The 21118-nt window shown below is 33.4% G+C and overlaps 1 protein-coding gene across 2 annotated transcripts in view; it reads left to right on the forward strand.

The window, feature by feature from the left end:
* The first annotated feature begins 13486 nt into the window (after window positions 1-13486).
* LOC149554893 (protein ORANGE, chloroplastic-like) overlaps window positions 13487-21118 on the forward strand; it is a 168977-nt gene continuing 161345 nt past the window's right edge. For both annotated transcript variants that reach the window (XM_089828910.1, XM_089828911.1), the window contains exon 1: window positions 13487-13870. In XM_089828910.1, coding sequence (XP_089685036.1) covers window positions 13605-13870 — 266 coding nt within the window. In that variant the 5' untranslated portion in view covers window positions 13487-13604. The remainder of the gene's footprint in view (window positions 13871-21118) is intronic.

Consider the following 21118-nt stretch of genomic DNA (forward strand, 5'->3'; position numbering starts at 1 on the left):
CCAAAAAGTTGACCTTGACCTGCACTACTCAACAAAATTTATGTTCATGGATCTTGCAAGTTTAATGAAATGGGTATCTAAATCTACTCTTGAATTCGTTGTTCCACACCTGTATCTGCAAGAAAAATGGTTTATTTGTTTGGATGGGGGGTTTGCCTTGGTCAAACCCAAATTTGGAATTAACCTTGAAATTGAATTGAAATTGTGATATAAATAAACAAAGTAAATGAAACAATCCACCTTTCTTATATTGAAATCCTTATGGAGGATTCAAATCCTTGAATCCACAAGTACAGGTGCTCCAAATGCATGTAGGACATCTCAAATCAATGGCATTAGATCTTCAACACAAATCTTGAATGTATCTTTGCATAGAAAAAGGCTTGAATGAATATGGATGGAGAAATCTTCAACAAGGGGGCTCCAAAGAGATTGAATCCTTCAATGGCTAACAATGGATCTCCTTGATGAATTGGATGCTTGAACACTTGAATACTTGAATGTTTGATAGAACTTCACTTCATAGAATAATAGATGTAGAAAGGTAATAGTTCATCTGATCTCCTCATGCATTTTAGAGAAAAATGAGAGGAAGAGACTTCCTTATATAGAGATCTAGGGCACTAACTCCTAGAAAAGGCTGATATAGAAGCATTAAATCTCATTTGACCTTAACCCCTAGAAATAGACCTAGATTAAATGTAATATAAGAGTCTACCATTCCAAAACACGAAACAGATGACCTAGAAGTGGGAAAAGAAACTTTGCAAAGCCCGATGTCCTAAAACTCCCAAAAATTGAAAAATGAACTTGGGGTCAGGGACAAGGTTTTTCATCCATGGCCTAGGTCAGGGTCAAGGTCGACCTTAATCCTTTAGGTCATCCTTGACCTAGAAGTCAAATTTTTCAGTTTCACATAGCAAGTTGTTAGAAATAGGCTAGAAATGGAGAGAAAGAAGTAGAACAGGAGGAAAACAACTAAATCCATGCAAAGACCCATTCAAGGTGCTTTACATGACCCTAGACTACTTACTCAAAGGGATAAACACTCTTAACATAGAAGTTCTTCCATTTTAAGGCAATAAATTTAGCACTCACTTTAGCAAGAGTATGGACTCGATGCAAACTCTTGGTAAAGTATATCATAATGACTATTAAGTACTAGAATTTGCACCTAGTATTGAACTGAAAAAGTTTAGTAACTCTGGCATAACATGGGAATCACTTCTTGGTGGGACAAGTGATTGAAGTGAAACGTCTAGTTTCTAGGCCAGCTTCTATTGAATATTTAGTGACATTTCCATAAACCTAATCTAAACTTGTGGGAAAAGGGGTAGAAATTACTGAAAATAAACCTAAAACCTACAGTTTAAACTAACAAATGGGTGATCACCAAAAGTGATATGAAATTTTGGGTACAAATGACAGAGGAGGACTATTTAGCTACTTAAAGTACAAATAAAATACTTCTTTTCTGTAAATATTTGCATTAGTAATTTGTAATAAGGTTTTTAAGAACACATATTACAACCTACAAATATACTTACTTCTTTACAACTAGGTGCTTAAATGAGACAAAATAACAAGGAACAATAACAATTCACAAATTGCTTTGTCAAATCATTCTGACACTACATACAGAATTGTAGAAAGAAAGAAGGTTCAAACATTGACACAAATAGCATAAACTCAACTGTTGTCACCTGTATTAAACTTCCAAAGTGAATTACAAAATTTTGTAAATAAAAGCTAAGGACTTAGAAGTAGTCACAAAAACTTCTTTACATAATCAGAACTCTCTTACAAATGAGCAAGTAACCCATTAAGTACATGCTAACTCAACCAACTTGGTCAAAATCAAGAATATAGCCCCAAAAATAGCACCTACAATGACCCCAAAAGACATATGCTTGATGACAAAGTCCAGCCACCTCATCACCCATCATGAGCACTTTTAAAAATGTCATTAAAGTCTTCAAACTAAGTCAAAAACACTCCTAAACTGACTCAACTATCTCCTATATTCCCTCCACTTGTCCTCAAACAGATTTGACTTCCCCTTACAAAAAATCCTATTCACAAGATGCATTTAATTTGGATTTTAAATTCAAATCTTCCTCCCAATCACTATTTTGTTGCATCAGAATTTATTATTATTTAGTTAATTTATAAAAACATCAACTAAACAATAATAATTACAAATTTGAAATAAATACAACAAAATAAAACAAAAGCATATTTAATAACATATTAAAACTATGTTAATAAATATGAAATGCTTTTAACAAGCTCATATGAGCGAACCCGATATGAGATTTCAAAATGATTGAGGGGCAAATAAAAAACAAAGGTAAAAAGGCATTGTCCATTCGAATGACAACTAGGAAGAAGGGAAAGAAATTTTTTCAAAACCCTAGCTGTTGGTCGTGGTTTTTTTCCTTTGGTTTTTTTCCACCATTGTGAAGGAGATTTGTTGGAGCTGGAAATGAAAAATGATAGTCTTGATTTCACCATTTGTTATTTGTTGGAAGGTAGAAATGAAGCTCGTTTCTGGGTTTCTTATTTTGCTCTTTGTTGAATATACATTCCAATTTTCAAAATATTTACATAAGGTTTTTGTTTTTTTGGAAGTTATACTTCATTTTTACAAAACCTAAGTGGGGTTTCTTGTGTAAATCTATGAGTATTCACTTGCTATCTTAGTAACAGGATAGTGTATATCCAGAGAATTGTATCACAATCAAACACTTTTATTTTCTTGTTGAATTCCTCCACTTGGATGGGTGACCAGCTAGGTTGTTTTTCTATGTGACTAGGTGCATATTTGTAATATATACATAGATGAACAGGTTTCTAAAATTTATCAGCAGCCATTACACATACCACTATTGTTTCCAAGAGTTGCATATTGGTTTTTAAAGCAAAAAGAATATTTGCAAATAATGGTCGACTTTGAAAATCATATTCAAAACAACCTTTCACAACACTTTCAATGGCATGAGGCAATCCACTAGGGAATCTTTGGCTTTTCATGTCTAATAGCTACCACAGTATAAATTTCCTTTGCTGATTTTGCATATTGGTATTTAGACCAAGGCATGATTCTTGTGAACGTCTCTATAATGCTACAGTCAAACATCCAACTATCTGTTTTATATGAGACTAGATCCCTTACATTTGCTCCCCATTGTTCAGGTGCCATATAATTACATTTTGTTGTGATTCCTATATTTTTTTAAAGAATTCATGCCTATTGAGATGGATTTACATGTAGATTGCATTACAGTGATCATATTGAAGATTGAATAATAACCTTCACCAGATTTTTGAAACACAGATTCCAAATTTTGACCATTCTGTTGCAAGATCTTGACAGTTATGAAACCCAATTCTTATTCCTTTAATTTTCACTATTGTTCCCTTTCTATGCTTTTAGGATATCCTCGACCGCTCCAAAGGAATGGAATTATCTCCCTGTCAAATATGCATTTTCTTTTTAACTATGCCTGTCTTGTTGGTGACTAACATTGCCAAAGTTTTTTTTTTTAATGGTTCCTTATGACCATTTCAATCGCCTTTTTCTTTTGGCCTTCAAATTCAATGTAAAGCTGGTACAGACATCTAGACTTTTTGTGCTATCATGTTGTTCTTCATTTTGTTGAGGTAATTGATTGATGTCACTATGCCTCAAAAGTTGTTGAGTGGAAACTAAAGAAAGCTCAATACTGTTGAACTTTGCTTTTTTAGATAGACAAAGCCTTTCTTCTAAATATTTTCTTGTTCTTCCATTGTCTAGTTCATGTTGTTTTGCAGGACCTGATTCCTTATCACTTGCTCTCATGTGTAGTATTGCATAGTTTACTTCTCATATCCCTGTTGATTTGGACATTGATTTTTAGATGCAAATTTGAAGATTGCTCTTTTGTTTGAACTAAAAACTCTTTGTTTTTTTTTATTGTTATTGTTGCATGACCCTCCATTTTCATGATATTTGAAAGAGTATTTCATAAGGTTCGAGCATGGGCTGGTGACACTCATAAACTATCCTTCTATGATTTGCACCTGTTGCTTGTGAAATCAACATGCTTGTACACTTAGAATACACACTACTATTTTTTATATGTATTTGGAATAGGAAATATATAGCATGTGTGGGTACATAGTTGTAGGTAATCAATCATTGCTTAGATCTTTTCAAGATTTAACTCCATTTTATTTTCTCGTGCAGGAGAACGAAGACCTGAATCTACCAGATCGAGGTTTGGACCAAGAGCGGCATCGAAAATTATATAACCAGTCAAAAGTTGAAAAGGCAATGACTGGTTACCTCTGACTCTATCTTCCTGTGTTGTATTTTTCTTGTTCTCAATATGTATGAAAGACAATAGTTAGACTCACGGCTTGTGTGAGACTTTTCATTTCCAACATTTTCCCATTCATTTCATACTTTGTAAAACTAAAAATTGTACATATCAGTTGATGATTTATACAATGAACATTGTATCTCCTTTTGGTCATGATTTCTATATGATTGCAAAATGATGAAATTTAAATGAATAGAAAATTAATGATTTGGATGTTTCTACAATGTTTCTATCAAACTAAAATTCTAGCATGTGTAGAATTTTAGTAACAATGATAATATAATCTTATTAAAATCAAAGAGACAAAGAGATCCTCGAGCCCCTAAAGAATTAAGTCTTTGTCAACTCTAAGATCATAATAAGAGAGACATCTCTTAACAAAGAGAAAAAAAAAAGTGTGTGATTATTTTGCCCAGTGAGAACTTATGTCCCATTGTGAACCACACAAGGAAATTGTGCAACTAGAAAGATGGAATTGAACTGCCTAGTGAATGCGGCTACTCATTAGTCAACTTATCAAAGATTCACTCTTAAGAATATTCTATTTTATAAGAGTAAAATCAAAAAATAAATAGAGAACCAATCTTAATTTCACCTTCGACCTTAAGGGATCAAAAAAATATTTGAAACTAGAGGATCAAGAGATCCTAAAATATAAATACATGCTTTAAGGATTAGTCACTAATCCAAAAAGGGAGAAAAAGTACCTTGAAAAATAATATGTATGTATTGAAAAGTGTGTGTGTGCAATAAGTGTGCAGAGTGTATGCCCCCACATTAAAGTCATTGCTAACACTTTAACATGAGCAATGGCTTTGATGGAAACCTAAACAACTTGACTAATTATGTTTCCACTATAAGATGCCCCCAGACAAAGATAACTGAAGGGAAATAGTACATACACATATAGAGAACACAGAAGGGATCTACCTACTGTGGGGCCAATATGATCATAAGATAATATATATATATATAAGATATTATTGTAAATGAATTGACATCATTCCCCAAAGAAAGTAGAACAATAACACAACACAAGAAAGATCATATAAGAGATACAAAGAAGAATCTTTTTGGACCATGACCTAGAGACCAAAAAGAATTAATGCTACCAAGTCGTGAATCCAAGCAAATTACACAAGGAAACATGTACACACAATAGCATAGGTACAACATAACATGAAACAACATATGTAAGAATAGAGATACATATATAAGAATAGTACAACAGGTTAGGTTCTTTTATCACCTTGTACTAACAAAGCAACAAAGATCATATAAAAGAATCTAACAACATTTAGCAAACACATTATTGGAGAAGTGCAATACAACACACAAACACACAAAAGGCTACCATGAAGAACTAGTCAATCAAGCACACCGCCTACTCTCCCCATCTCATTTTTTATCATTTAGGGAAGGTGGCTAACTTGCAAGAGGGACTATATCCAACACAGTAGGAATGATAGCCAGTTCCAAACAAAGGATCCTCTTAAGAATCACAATGTTCAATACTAGGTGTAAGTGTCAATTGTGAGGAAAACATATTAGGTAAATCAATGTCAATGTCAATAGTTTCACTTTCATTATTAACATCATCAAGAGTATCTTATTCATCTAATTTAATCAAAATAGGATCTAAGATACAAATAGAATCATTAGAATCATGCAACTTATTATCAGCAACAACTTCTTCTAACACATCATGCATAGCTATATCCAAAGAAGGTAAATATTTTTGAAGAATAGAATTGCGAGCTTTAGCTTGAACACAAAGCTTTTTATGACATTCGTTAGCAGATTGATTATGTTTTATCTTATTTGAAATTTGTTGAGAAGTAGGAGGAATAATTACAAGATTCTTCACGGGTTCTATAGGAGGATTAATAGAATTACTAGCAAACTAACAAGCAATAGGAGGAACTTGATTAATAGTTGTAGAAGCCATAGATAAAGAAGGTATGGAAGGTGTAGGCAAAACACCACTGTTAAGATCTGTATGAGGTAAACTTAACTAGAGAATCTTACAATGCTTATAGACTTGATATGAATGGAAAAGATGATCAAGTTGAAAAGGACATGAGTTAGGTAAAGAAGGCCAAAAGAAGTCAATGGTGGCATAATCCCTAGGCCTAGAAGTATGATATAAACTATGATTAATTGTCTTCTCTTCATCATCATAAACAAACTTAAGGCATTTTTGAATAGGTGAAGCAATAACATGCATGGCATTTAACCATGGTAAACCAAGCTTAACTTGAAATTGATCAAAAGTAGGAACAAAAAAAAAGGGTGGTGTTCATAATCTTTCCATAAAGTTGAACTGGTAAATCAATAGAACCAAATGATGGCTAAAGAAAACCATTACAAGTTTGAATCCATACATCTACTTTATCATAAAAATCACATTGTAAACTTTTCATAAAAAGATTTTCTTGTGTAATAACATTAACTAAGGAGGTAGGATCAACAAGATAACCACAAGTGGGTATCTCAACAATCTGAGCATGAATATAAAAGGGACCATCAAGAGCTTTAATAGTCTCAAAATTATCAAAGGTAATCAAAAGTTCCCGAGGTCACTTTTTCTTAGGTTGTTGCCAAGATTTAGGTTGAGACTTTAATTTAGGCTTAGGTTTCAGTTGAGGTGGAGCTAAAACTTGAGATTGAAGCTGAGGTTGAGACTGAGGTGGAGATATAGATTAAACCACATGCTCCACTTGATTAACCACATGATTAAGATCATCCATCTTTGAATCATACACAATATCCATAGAACATGGATGAGCAATAGTATTAGTATCATGTGTAGGTAAAGGATTTGTATAGATTTGCAAATTTTTATTAAGAGGAGAAACAAATTTATTCCCACAACCATCAAAATTATCAACAGATAAAGCTTTAGAACCAATTAAGTCCTGAACCTTATGTTTTAAAGAATGACATTTCTCGATATCATGTCCATTCTGGCAATGATATTGACAAAAGCTTTTGGATCAAAATATTTAGCTGCCATTGTAGCAAGTAAAAGAGGTCAAATAGGAGGTAAAGTAATCATATTAGTAGTTAACAACCTATTCATAATAGAATGTAAAAATTTAGGAAGAGGAGTAAATGTACAATTCAATCGAAAAGTAGTGGATGTAGAAGTGGCATTGTGAGATGCAACAACTTGATCAACAAATACATTTGATTGTTTATTTATCTTGACATAGCTATTGAATTTTTGAACTTTATTTGGATTAGGAGCAACATCACTTTTATCAACAAGAACATGAGCCATTGGAGCGGTGCTCTCAAATTGACTCACTTGTAATTGATAATGATGTAGCATTGCACAAAGTTATTGAAAAGAAGTAAATTTAGTAAGAAATACCTTATCTCTAATATCATTTTGCAAATTTGAAATAAACATACGTTGAATATCAATATTAGGAACAAGATAGCCAATTTGAGCATGCAAATGCTTAAATCTACCAATAAATTCAGTCAATTTTTCTTTAGAGTTTTATTTACAATGCATCAAATCAATCAAAGACACTTGTAGGCCAATGGTGTTTTGAAATTGTTGAATAAAAGAAATAGCAAGTTGAGGAAATGAAGTAATAAAATAAGGAGTCAAAGAACAAAACCATTGTAACGCCTTGTCACAAAAAGTTCTAGCCAATAACTTCGTTAAAATCCTCTAATCATGAGCATAATCACTACAAAGGATTTGAAAGGTTTTAACATGATGAATAGGGTCTCCCTTACCATTATAATTCTCAAGATAAGGCATATCATCTTGCTGAGGAACAAGAGTACGAATAATATCCTGAGACAAAGGACTGTCCATGTCACACGTAGGGATACTAAACTTGTTTTGAGTTAAGGATGCAAGTTGTTGTAAAGATGACACAATTTGAGCCAAACTTATAATTGTAGAATCATGAGAAGAAATCAGAGGAATAGCAACATTAGATACACTAGGTAAAGTATAAGAAGGTGCAGGAATGGAAGACACAACTAGAGGAACACTAGGAACTACAGTTGGCAGAGGAGTATAATAAATAAAAGGAATAGTATGATAAGAAGGTTTTGATATAGGAAGGGACACATGAGGAACACTCATAGGGATAGAGAGAACCGTCGTAGTCACCAAAGAAGGAGTATAAATAGGAAAGCTAGGAAGAGGAACAAAATAAGGTTCTACCTAGTGACAAGAGGAAACAACCATAAATCTTAAGCTTCTTGAGCTAAAGGTTTAACATTGGAATGCACAAGGTGATTAATACCATGCAAGAGATTAATGTCGTGCTCACTATCATGAAGAACTTTCTTAAGAGCCTCAATAGCTTGAATAAAATCTTGATTATGGTTTTCTTGAAGAAGTTAGTTACCCATTTTATCAAGTTCCTTTGAAAATTTTTGGACTTGTTTAGAAGGAACTCTTAAAGCATCATCCTCACCATGAGATGAGTGAGAAGAGTTTTTCTCCATAATAGGATTAGAATCAGGAAGAATCAAAGTTTCATATGGAATCCTAAGGAAAGGAGAAGAAGACTCAGGCTCAAAGGTATCCATAAGTCTATGACTGCATCTAACCCTAAGATTAGAAGTAGGATTAGAAGTAATAAAGCTCATAAACCAATACAATGCAAATGAACTAAACTAAGAAAACAAAAAGCATAAATATTTTGTGTTTTGAAAGAAATTTTGCAATATTTTTGTATTTTGAATTTTAAAATGCAAGAGCATAAACTAAATCTAATCTTAATGCAATAAAAGACCTAACAAATATGAAATGAAATATAACACCACAAATCACAATAAGGCATCTAATTCCACAAAAGAAAAGAGGGTAAGCATGTCGGGTTCACCAAAATGAATAGGAAGAAAAAAAAGGTTTCCTTTCTTAACCCTAATTTTCAATGTGATGATCCAAATTAATCAAGCATAATAAAGTGATCACTACAAAAATGGATCATGTGATGGAAAATAGGGAGAGAGGAGATTATATAATCTTTCTATTATGGGGGAGTATGTGCTTAAATCTTGAAATAGATAAAAGACAAATACTAACCTTGAATCTGGAAAGTGCTATTTTCTGATGTTTGTATGTAGTTTCTGGAAAATCTACAACCTGTTCTGAACTGGAAATGTCAAGAGAAAGAAAAATCATAAATCTTTTGTCTTTTTCAAGGGAGGTCGACCTTGACCCTAATAGCAGGGCACAATCCTACTCTAGGGCACAATTGCACCTCAAAAAGTCAACCTTGACTTGCATTGCTCCAACAAAATTTTTTGTTCGCGGATCTCGCAAGTTCGATGAAAAGGGTATATGAATTTGCTCTTCAATTTGTTGTTCCACACCTGTATCTACAAGAAAAATGGTTTTTTTGTTTGGATGGGGGTTTGCCTTGGTCGAACAACAATTTGGAATTAACCTTGAAATTGAATTGAAATTTTAATATAAATAAATAAAGTAAATGAAACAATTCACCTTGCTTATATTGAAATCCTTGTAGAGGATTCAAATCCTTGAATCCACAAGTACGAATGCTCCAAATGTATGTAGAAATATATGTAGGATGTCTAAAATCAATGATATTAGATCTTCAACACAAATCTTGAATGTATCTTTGCATAAAAAAGGCTTGAATGAATATGGATGGAGAAATCTTCAACAAGGGGGCTCCAAAGATATTGAATTCTTCAATGGCTAACAATGGATCTCCTTGATGAATTGGATGATTCAATACTTGAACACTTGAATGTTTGATAGAACTTCACTTCATAGAATAATGGATATAGAAAGGTAATAGTTCGTTTGATCTCCTCATGAATCTTAGAGAAAAATGAGAGGAAGAGGCTTCCTTATATAGAGATCTAGGGCACTAACTCCTAGAAAAGGTTGACATATGAACATTAAATCCCATTTAACCTTAACCCCTAGGAATAGACCTAGATTAAATGTAATTTAAGAGTCTACCATTTTGAAACCCAAAACAACCACCCTAGAAGCGGGAAAAGAAACTTTCTAAAGCCCGATGTCCCAAAACTCTGAGAAATTGAAAAATGAACATGGGGTTAGGGATGAGGTCGACCTTGCCCTAGGTCAGGGTCGAGGTCATCCATGACCTAGGTCAAGGTCAAGGTCAACCTTGACCCTCCAAGTCGTCCTTGACCCAGAAGTCAAAGTTCTTAGTTTCATATAGAAGGTTGTCAGAAATAGGCTAGAAATGGAGAGAGAGAAGCAAAATAAGGGGAAAACAACCACATCCATGCAAAGACCCATTCAAGGCGCTTGACATGACCCCATACCACTTACTCAAAGGGCTAAACACTCTTAACATAGAAGTGCTTCCACTTTAAGATGATACATTACCATCATAAAATATTATAATTAGGCTCATTACAATACAATTTACATCAATTACAAAATACAATCGGCCTCCCAAGAATAATCCACACATTATCCTTCACAAGTCTTCACATAATGAAAACTAAATTTTGCTATCTTGAGCATAACATCACCAACATGTCTCTAACCAATATCCAAGCCTATTGAACCAACTTCAACCTTTTCAAAAAGATACAACATGAACAAACACATATAGGATTGTGCAAACTGTCTTGCAACTAGTCCTCTACAAATCTTTGATAACTCACTATAAACATCAAAACTTTTTTCACGAACATAGATGTAGCATCTATACACATCCAAGACTATTTTTTTAATCTTACTGAAAGCAATTTAGCAACCAAAAACCTCGTCAGAAAAAACTATCTCTGCTACTCTACCAAAATTGTCCAAAAAATTGATATATTGACATCAACAACAAACCAAGTCATGAATGCAACACTTAAGTGTGCGGTAATCTCCAAAGCATTCCATACAATCTCTCTAACAACATTAATCAATATCCTATAAACATCCATTCCAATAGTGAAACAATGAATGAATTGGCCTATGAGGGCCTCAATAAAGTAGTTATAAAATGATTTTTTGCTTTTTTCTCTCCAGTAAGTGGATCTTGAGTCTTTATTAATAAGTACCCCAACACATAGAAATGTATTCACCATTTTTAATCTCCATGGAAATTGTTCAAGGAACTTTTTATAATTAGTGATCTATAACTCTTCGACTGCTCATGATGATGGAATCCTCAATTACATATTTGGAGAAAACTTACTTGGTAACACCTATCAATGTCACATCATGCATATTTAAATGCTTAACAATCTATTTTTAGTAGTTGTTGCATCCCCTTGTTTTTGTTAATAATGTGTATATTCTCCAGTTGCATATTCAACAACAGTGATTATGGTCACCATCCTTAAGGCTATTTAATAGAGGCCATAAGAGATATTGTCTAGCTCAACATTGTTAAATGTAACTGATGATGTGAATTTGTCTCATTATAATAATATTTTTGCTACAATTTTGAGTAAAATTTCTCATATGTTGTTGAAGTTAGCAATGCCTTGGCTAGCAAATGCTATCAATCTTTTTGCTACATCAACTTTTCTAAATAGGAGACTGTATTATAACTCAAAACATGATGAATTCATCTTAGTTCATGGACAACCAAGTTCATCTCTGTCAAGGAATTTGGAGTTTGCTTGTGGACCCTGAGACAGTGTAGAAAAGATCTAAGACATCCAAAACATTAGTCACTTTCTTTGAATTTTTTTATATGAACAACATATTGTCATCCACAAAATGAGAATTAAGTGTTGTTGCATTATGTGGCAATGAAGTACCATGAATAAGTCTATTGGAAAGAGCTTGTTGAAGCACATATCCAAGGGTATCAGCTACAAGGGCATAAATAAAGGTGCAAGGGGACAACCTTGTCTGATGGACTTTTGCAAAGGAAATGGCAAAGAAAGCATGCCATTGACAACAACTCTAGCAGAAGCATCTTGGAATAACATATTGATTTGCTTACATATTTTAGGTCCAAATCCAAGCCATTTAAGCATATTAAGAATGAAAGGCCAGTAGATGCGATTATAGGCTTTATCAAAGTCAATCTTAATTATAAGAGTCTCATGAGTAGTTTGTTGGGTCCATTCAACTATTTCCTAGGCAAAAACCAAATCATCAAGGTTAAATCTTCCTCCCAAGAAGCTTGTTTGCTCCAATTGAACAATCTTTTGAGATATATATCTAATTCTTCGTGCAAGAGCTTTAGCTATTATTCTATAAGAAGTATTAAGAAGGGTACCATGATGCCATCCATTCACCGTGTCTTCCTCTTTGCCTTTGGGAATAAGTTTAATCAACCCTTGACTAATCCTTGCTCCTAATGATCCATTTTCAACTTCCTCAAGGTAGACTCTATAGAAATCCTCTCAAATATGAAGCCAACGAGCTTTGTAGAATTCTACAGGGAGACCATCAATTTCTAGACTTTTTTCTAGAGCCATGCATTGAAGAATATCACTATAATCATATTATCTATTTTATTAAGAATACAAGCAATAACACTCTCCTCAAAGAAGGGGAGGAGAATATCATTGGTTGAATCATCAGTAAAAATACTTTGCAAACTAGTCACTTCAGGATTATGAATACCTTCTATAAACACTTTAATGCAATAGTATCATGCCTTTAACAAGAAAAGATAATTATAACATTTTTAAAAAGTAAATAAATTAATAAAAACCATTATAGTGCTTATTTGTAATACCCATAAAATTAAGAAGAAAAGATAACTATAACATTTTTAAAGAATAAATAAATTTAATAAAATCATTATAGTACTTATCTGTAATACCCATAAAATACAGTTGAAAGAACCAAAAGCGAACATTTTTTTTTATGAATCCTTTTCTATTAATAAATAACATACTAAAATTACAATTCACAATAAAGAGCAGAGAAATACAAATCACCTTACGACAGCTCATACAGCTGGAGCGGAACCAACATCTATTCATCACATTGTGCCCGCTACCGGCTTCAAAAATAAAATATCAAGGGGAAAAAAAGAAAAGGGGAATAAAATAAACATTAGAAGAGGGAAGATCTTGTCTGTTGTGGATACGCACCGCAAGGAATCATTTAGAAGATTCCCGCACAGGAAGCCAATCAATTCATGGTGTAAAAGAAGTTGCGGGCGGTGGTCATATGTGAGCCCAATTTCGAAAGTGCTAATAACTTTTCGTCATCTCAGCTCCATTCATTCAGTATAACAATTTAGTATGGTTTCCAATAATCCTTAAAACTATCCAATTCATAGTTTTCATAGAATGGCTGTGAAGATGGGCTGTTTGCAGGCCGAAAGAGGGAGCCCTGCGTTAACATTTCTGCAAGCTGGTGGAGCTTACAGAACAACGGTGAATAAGAGAAATTCGCTCACGCTTTTTTTGGGCGGTAGAGCTGCAGGCTTGGCAAAGAAAGGACTCAGGACGGAAAATGAGAGGAGGAAGCTCTTGCAATGGCAAGTCAAGTCAATGGCTGCAGCTGACAACGGGCCGATGAACCAGAAGGAAGCAGATGAATTGGGTTCTTCCAGGTTTGTTAAAATAATTGGTCTCTCTTTATGACCCCGTGTGTTGGTGGATGAATGGACATGCGTTTTTAATACTAATCTCCTTTGGTGCAAACATCTCGAATCGTTAATATGCAACACAGGGCCCGATTTCCATTGTCGGTCCTAGCCAATAGCAGGAACTCAGTTTTTAGGATATATATATCACGTTTTAGATATCCAAACAACATTTTTTCACATTCCTAGCGAAACGATTTTACCCAGCTTTTTAGATGTAAGTTAATAACCAATAAATTTTCTTGGTATATCTGAAGATTTTTTGTTTACTGTGCTTCAATTCTCAATGGGAATGTGGGGACCCGGTGAAGAGGACTCAACAATAGGAGACCTTTACAATCAAGTAAAATTGGAAAACACTACTATTAGATGAACATTGTATAAACTGCCTCGTGTTTTATATCTTGTTATTACTATGGAGGGTAAAGGCGGAGTTGCATGGGGTGGCCTCCTCACCTAAAAGGCAGGTCCTGCCCATGAAACTTGGATCAGGCTCTGCTTTTGAGAGAATTTTAAGCCACTCATGTAAAGGGGTTGGAGCTTTTCTGTACCATGGAGTTGTATTTATTGGTAATCATTTTTCTTAAAATTCATAAATATTAGTCAATCTATTTTGTTAGAGAAGTCTCTCAATTTTTTGAGCAACAGATTCAAAAGTCTAAAACTATGTCAGCAGCAGCTATGAGAAAATTCTGGCAGCTCCCTTCTATAGGACCGCTAGGTAAGCATAAGACAATGTTCTGAGGGAAAGGGATTATCATACTTTTCCTATTGGATTCAGTTTGAAAGTTTGAAGTAAAATACTTTATTATTATTGATGATATCTTCATTTCTGCTATTGTTTTAGGTCTCCATATCAAAAGACACAGTCTGTAGGTTTTGTCAAAAAAATACACCATGTTTAGGATACTATCTGGTAAAAAGGTTCCCTACATTCTCTAAGTGGCTGTTGCAAATTTCCATTTCACCTTTCTAGCGGTGTCTCAAGGTCCCTAGCCAAGAATAAGCATTTAACATTTGAGGTGAAAGTTGCTGCTTTATCTGTTAATCTATTTTGATTTTTGAAGGTTTAGCCATTCCCAGGGATATAGGAGCAGTACCCTGCACCATGCTACTGCAATCTCAGCCTAATGGGTTAAAAACTTGGAAATTGTGCAAATAGCTGGTGCATGGCTCAGATAAATTTTGGTCAGAGATTGGAGAGAATCTCAGGTCTGTGATAAAATGGGGTACACATGTATTGTAATGTCCCCTAGTAGTAAAGTTGTCGATTTCCAATGATTAGCATACATTACCCTGCATTTAAACTGGATTGAATCAAGAAACAATGAATGATTCATAATACATTTGGCATTTAACATACTTAAGCCTCAACTACTTGCTTCTATCCTAAACTCAACCCTAGGGAGGATGGGTCTTTATTTGTAGTAGCGCGCTTGACAGCAATCTACAAGTAGCCTCCCTCAATGCTTTAGGATCCCATCCATATCTTATCATGGGTTTCACCTACCTTGTGAGGATTTACTCTGCCTCTCTCTCTACACAATACCAACCTATCCTCTTAAGGGGCTCTAGCGATTGATTAAGGATATGCTATGAGTATACTAATATCTCATGCATTATAAATAAAATATAACTGATATAATTCTAGTTTCACTATTATGAACAGATATAAATACTTCAACATATATATACTATAAACTACTTCCCTAACCCTAGTGGAGTATGGTGTTGAGTAGCAGGGATCTTTTCTGCAAATGTAATAATATGGCCATTGTGATTGATATGTTCCAAATGCAGATTTGAATCTCTTATAAATATGAGAGGAGACATGTCTCCAAGGTTTAATCATTATTTAATTAATATATATACATATACATATACATATATATATTTCATAATAATAATAATTAGTATAATATATATATATATATATATATATATATATATATATATATATATATATATATATATATGTATATAAATATATATTAATATATGTATATGTATAATATATATATGTATTATATATAATATAATATATATATTATATTACATTATTATTACATGAATACGAATATATAGAAAATGATGATTTACCAATAACAACAATGTAATTTAGATCGAATTTATCCTACTGAAGCTACAACTTTAACACTCCCTCTTAGCTAGAGAGGATTTGTAGAACACCTTGTGCTCTCAAGTATATGATATCGTCTCAGTATGATATTCCTGGAATAACATATATAAAGATATCAACATCAACACACACACACACACACACACACATGTATATTAACATATATTACATATGGAATTTGCTTCAATTCACTATGAGGCTAAATTTCTCAACACTCCCTCTTTAGCAAGGAGAGAATTTCAGCAATTATAATACAAGATTTGAATACCACCTTAAGTGTGGTCTATGATAGATTTAAGTTATGGTGTCTGGCAAGTTCTGGCCCGAAGAAACATAACAAATTGATTTTCGTGGTGTCCAACAAAATCCGTCCAAAAGAACCATGATGAGTTGATTATCAAGGCGTCTAGCAAAATTCAGCTTGAAGAACCATGATAAGTTGTTATCAAGGTGTTCAGCAAAATCTAGCCCAAAGAACCATGATAACGCTTGCTTCAACACATTTTGGTGTTAGGAAATAAGCCAATTATCGATAAGGTCGTCACCTTATAGTGGTCACCTTCTAGTTGATACGTTCGTTATCATGACTTCCAACACTTTGGGACAACAACTTAATGAAGTCTGTCATGATAATAGGTCTATCATTTATAGGATCGTCACCTTACAATGGTTACCTTCTGTTTATATATGTCAATGAAAGATCCTAACCTTTCATTACATATCATATGTGAAATAATAACCACCATGGACCCATTCAGAGGGTGGTGCAAAGGCTTTCACCTTAATTTTCTTTCACAGAGAAGAATGTTTTACAAAGGAGTTTCACTTAGAACTTTTCCTCACTGGGAAGATATCATTCACAAAGGATTGCACCTTAAAAATTCTCCCTTTGAATAATGATCTTGGGAAGTCAGGTCCTCCAGTTAGTCCATTAGAAGCTCTCTTCACCCAAGGGTGCCTTTTGAACTGCCTTTGAATCTGATATCAGTCTTCCAACTTTTCTGGTGATAAGTCAATACTTCCTCATGATGCACTTAAGAGTAGGCCCATCAAAATCATGCAGTCATACACATGTATTTCCAGACTCCCTCTAAGTATTAATTTTTAAGCTCCCACGTTGCCTTAGAAGAAGTTTCATACTCTATCTTAATGTAGAAGAATCTCATAATCTCAATCATCAAAGATGTTTTCTTCAAGAGCCTCACTTTATCCATCTTGATCATCAGGGTCTTTAGAGCTACTGTCATTAGATTGAGTCTACACAATATTGATAGCATATGTGTAGTACCAACCTTCTTTTCCTGTAAGAATATCCTCAAACACAAAAGAAAAGATCAAGGCAAATAACCCTTATAGTATGCATAGAATTATAAATAAGAGAGAGACTACAAAGAGTAGATAAAAGTAAAAGATAAGAATACTTATTTGTATATGAAGATTCATAAATTGTCTTCCTAGATTATTTGAGAATGGAACATCTCCCTCTAAATAAGCTTCAAGTGGGAATGGAACATTGGTGAATTATTCACCCTCCACAATGTAGAATTCTCACATGCTTCATTATTGATTTGAACCATTAAATAGTCTAGTTGAATAGGTTTGAAAAGAGCATTACTTCCACTTTGTCAATGTTGCTTATTCAACTGATGATGGATACTTTGAACGTACAATTTTCATTCTTCAATTTCAATTTCTGCCCATACTCTTCTCTTTAACTTTCTTTTACCTCAAGTCAACTCCAAAATGTATATTCTTGACTTTATATATATATATAAATCAGATTTATAATCTGATTACATATATTTTTCTTTTTAACACATCTCCTATTTCTCTTACATCACTTTTATTTATATAAATATATATCAGATAAAAAATCTGAATATATTTCTTTATTTTCACTTTTTTTTTAATATTTTCATTCTGGCTCACATATTCTTCTTATAACACACTTCTCTGTTCTATTGATTCTGCATTAATCCACACACTCCAACTATTATTCTGATTAAATAGATATCAGATAGAAATATCTGAATATATATTCCTTCTATTTTTCTTTTGCTTCTCTACACAATCTGACTTCATGAATAAATGACTCTTCTTTTATATCATAAAATAAATCTATGTGACTTTTCAAAACAAAAACTTACACCCCTTCAAAAAAAAAATTGTACTTATACATAATCATAACTGCACCATATTTTTCATTGGTCTTATTCCTTTATTAATTTCACCACTGTTATTTTAACGTATGTATTATATTGATCATAAATATTTTAAACACCGAACATAATCTGTATCTCCCAAATTGCTCTTGGCACTATTTTGGCTTCCTTGTTATCAATAATAAATTTGATAAATGACACTCCTTATTTTTGCCAATTATTTTAGGTGCCGCTAATTTACTTGTCTTTTATCAGGCTTCTTTTTGTTTACTCAAATTTTATTCCAAATTTGAGTGTGCTTCTATATTGAGCGAATGGTAGGATGCAATGATTAAAAATGAATCTTTCAATGTCGTGTATTTCTTGTGTGTCTACGTCTTGATACAATGGCATACACTTTAACATGATTTGACTTCTCCTGATACCATCTTCTTTGCCAATGTTAGTTCTACAAATGTCTCTTCAGACTGAGCATTCACTCTTGTGATTTATAGTGGATACTAAAGTATTTGATTTGTTCTCCAACATGTACGTGTTTAACTTCTGGACATGTATAGTGTTGCAGTCAACCAATATTGGGCATTCCATATGTTGCAAATTGTGCATACATTTTAATCGTCCCATTTACAATCACTGGATACGTCATTGTTATTATAATATTTTTGTGAAGATATTGTTTTCACAATTAACTATTATTTTTTGTATGCCTTGAAGTCAGTTTGTGCTAGACAAGATAGAAGTTAAAAAAAAATCGTTCTCTTCAATATTTGTGTATTTTTATTCAATGGTTTAGTCTCTTATCATATGCTAGCTCTCAAACCCAGGTTTGTGCCGGTACTCCATTGACAAGATGCCAGTGAAGAATTCTATTGTCTTACTGTTGTAAAATGGATATGCTAAAACCTAGTCCATTGGTTTATTTATTCAAGCTGTCGAAAAATCTCACATTCGTTGATTACAAATATAGTTGTTCTACCGGTAGGATATGAAGCATTCCAATATACTTTTCCCCTTTATATGTGTCAATGGTGCTTTTGGAGGAATCGGTTTAAGACTAGGTGCTCATGTGTTTTATAATGTAGGATTAGTTATCTGAGATATATAAATCGATCTCTTAATAACATAAATGCTGTTTCATTTACTATCTTCACTGACTGTATTGGTAAATGCTGAAGTGAAGTTGTGTACAATTCAAACGTAGAGATCTATAAAATTGTTAATCCTCTACAAGGTCACGGTTGGTTGTGGATGTATTGTTCGATCTTCCCATTTTCATTTTGATGAAGGACAATATTTTGCCTATGATTAGTTTGTTCTTCCCAATATTACAGGACTTGGCGAGTCTAGCAAGGACTTAGCGAGTCTGGCAAGGACTCAGTGAGTCTTGAGGCGAGCCAAGCAAAACGAGGCAAATTGCCTTTGGACTCGGACTCAGCCAAGTCTTGACTCGGCTGACTTGCTGAGTCCTGTCAACCTGACTCAGTTGGTGGGTTGTGTCTAGAAAAGACAATTTTTTTTTTTTTAATGTTTTTGCTTTTGTTTTTTTTGGGCATGTTAAGCATGAGTAAGGCCTAAAAAGGTCATTCTATCACTTGCAAACACAAAGAATAGAGAAAGAAGAGTATTGGGGTTTTGGGATTCGACAGTGGGGATGGCATTAGAGGAGGCTAGACAACAAGGAGCCCTAGTGCAGTACCTTGAGGCCAAGAGTGATGGATTCGGCTCTGATGATCATGATTATTGTGTATTTGATGTTAATTGGCTAAATGATGCATGAAAAAAACTTAAAATTGTTAATCTTTGAATTTTATGGGTTTTTTAATTTTTTGAGTCCTCGTTGAGTCCTTGCCGAGTCCAGCTACCAAGACCGAGTCCGAGGCCAATTTTGGCCTAATCGAGTCCGAGCCGAGTCTGAGGTTGGTAACACTGGTTCTTCCTTCTTTTCTCATAAAAATTTGGTTTGCATAATAGTAAGTATACTCTATGCTTCTTGATAATCAAATAACAATTCAGTATTATAAATTTGTCCACCATTCTCTATATTCTAAAATTAGTATGCACGATATCGGATCACTGCCTTCCTAATTGGTATTTTCTGAGTAAGCAATATGAGAATGAAGTAATTTGAATTGTTCGTCTTCCTCCGAACTTGGATTGGGTGATTAGGTTTTGAATGGACATGTGCGACACTTTTATGGGTTCACTGATTGATCCTTAGTAATATCCATCGTGTGTTTGTGCAAATTGTAAGCACACTAGCGTAGAGTAATCTTTTCAATGGCTCTTGATGGTGAATGGTTCTCCTAATCCTTTTGGTGTCTGCTTCGTAATTCTCCTCCTTTCTTACATTTGCAACTTGGCTCTGATACCATGTTGAGTAACGAGGATGTTTTCTGTAAATGTAATAATATGGCTATTGTGATTGATATGTTCCAAATGCAAAAATTGATCTCATATAAATATGAGAGGAGACATGTCTCCAAGGTTTAATCATCATTTACTTAATATATATATTCATAATAATAATAATTAGTATTATATATATGTATATATATATATATATACATATGTATATATATTGATATGTGATTATGTATAATATATATTTATTATATATAATATAATATATATATATATATATTATATACTATAATATATATGATAATATATATTATTATTACATGAATATGAATGTATAGAAAATGATGATTTACCAATAACAACAATGTAACTCAGATCAAATTTATCTAACCAATGCTACAACTTTAATAGATGGTGGAATGAATGTGCTAGGGTGCTTGGAAACCAATCTACAAGTAGGCTCCCTCAAGGCTTTAGGAACCTGTCCATATCCCATCTTGGGATTCATCTACATTGTGAGGACTTATTTAGCCTCTCCCTATATAAATCTTT

Source organism: Cupressus sempervirens, chromosome 5 (genome assembly GCF_028749045.1).
Source record: "Cupressus sempervirens isolate cs-2001-9-10 chromosome 5, ASM2874904v1, whole genome shotgun sequence".
NCBI classification, from domain to species: Eukaryota; Viridiplantae; Streptophyta; class Pinopsida; order Cupressales; family Cupressaceae; genus Cupressus; species Cupressus sempervirens.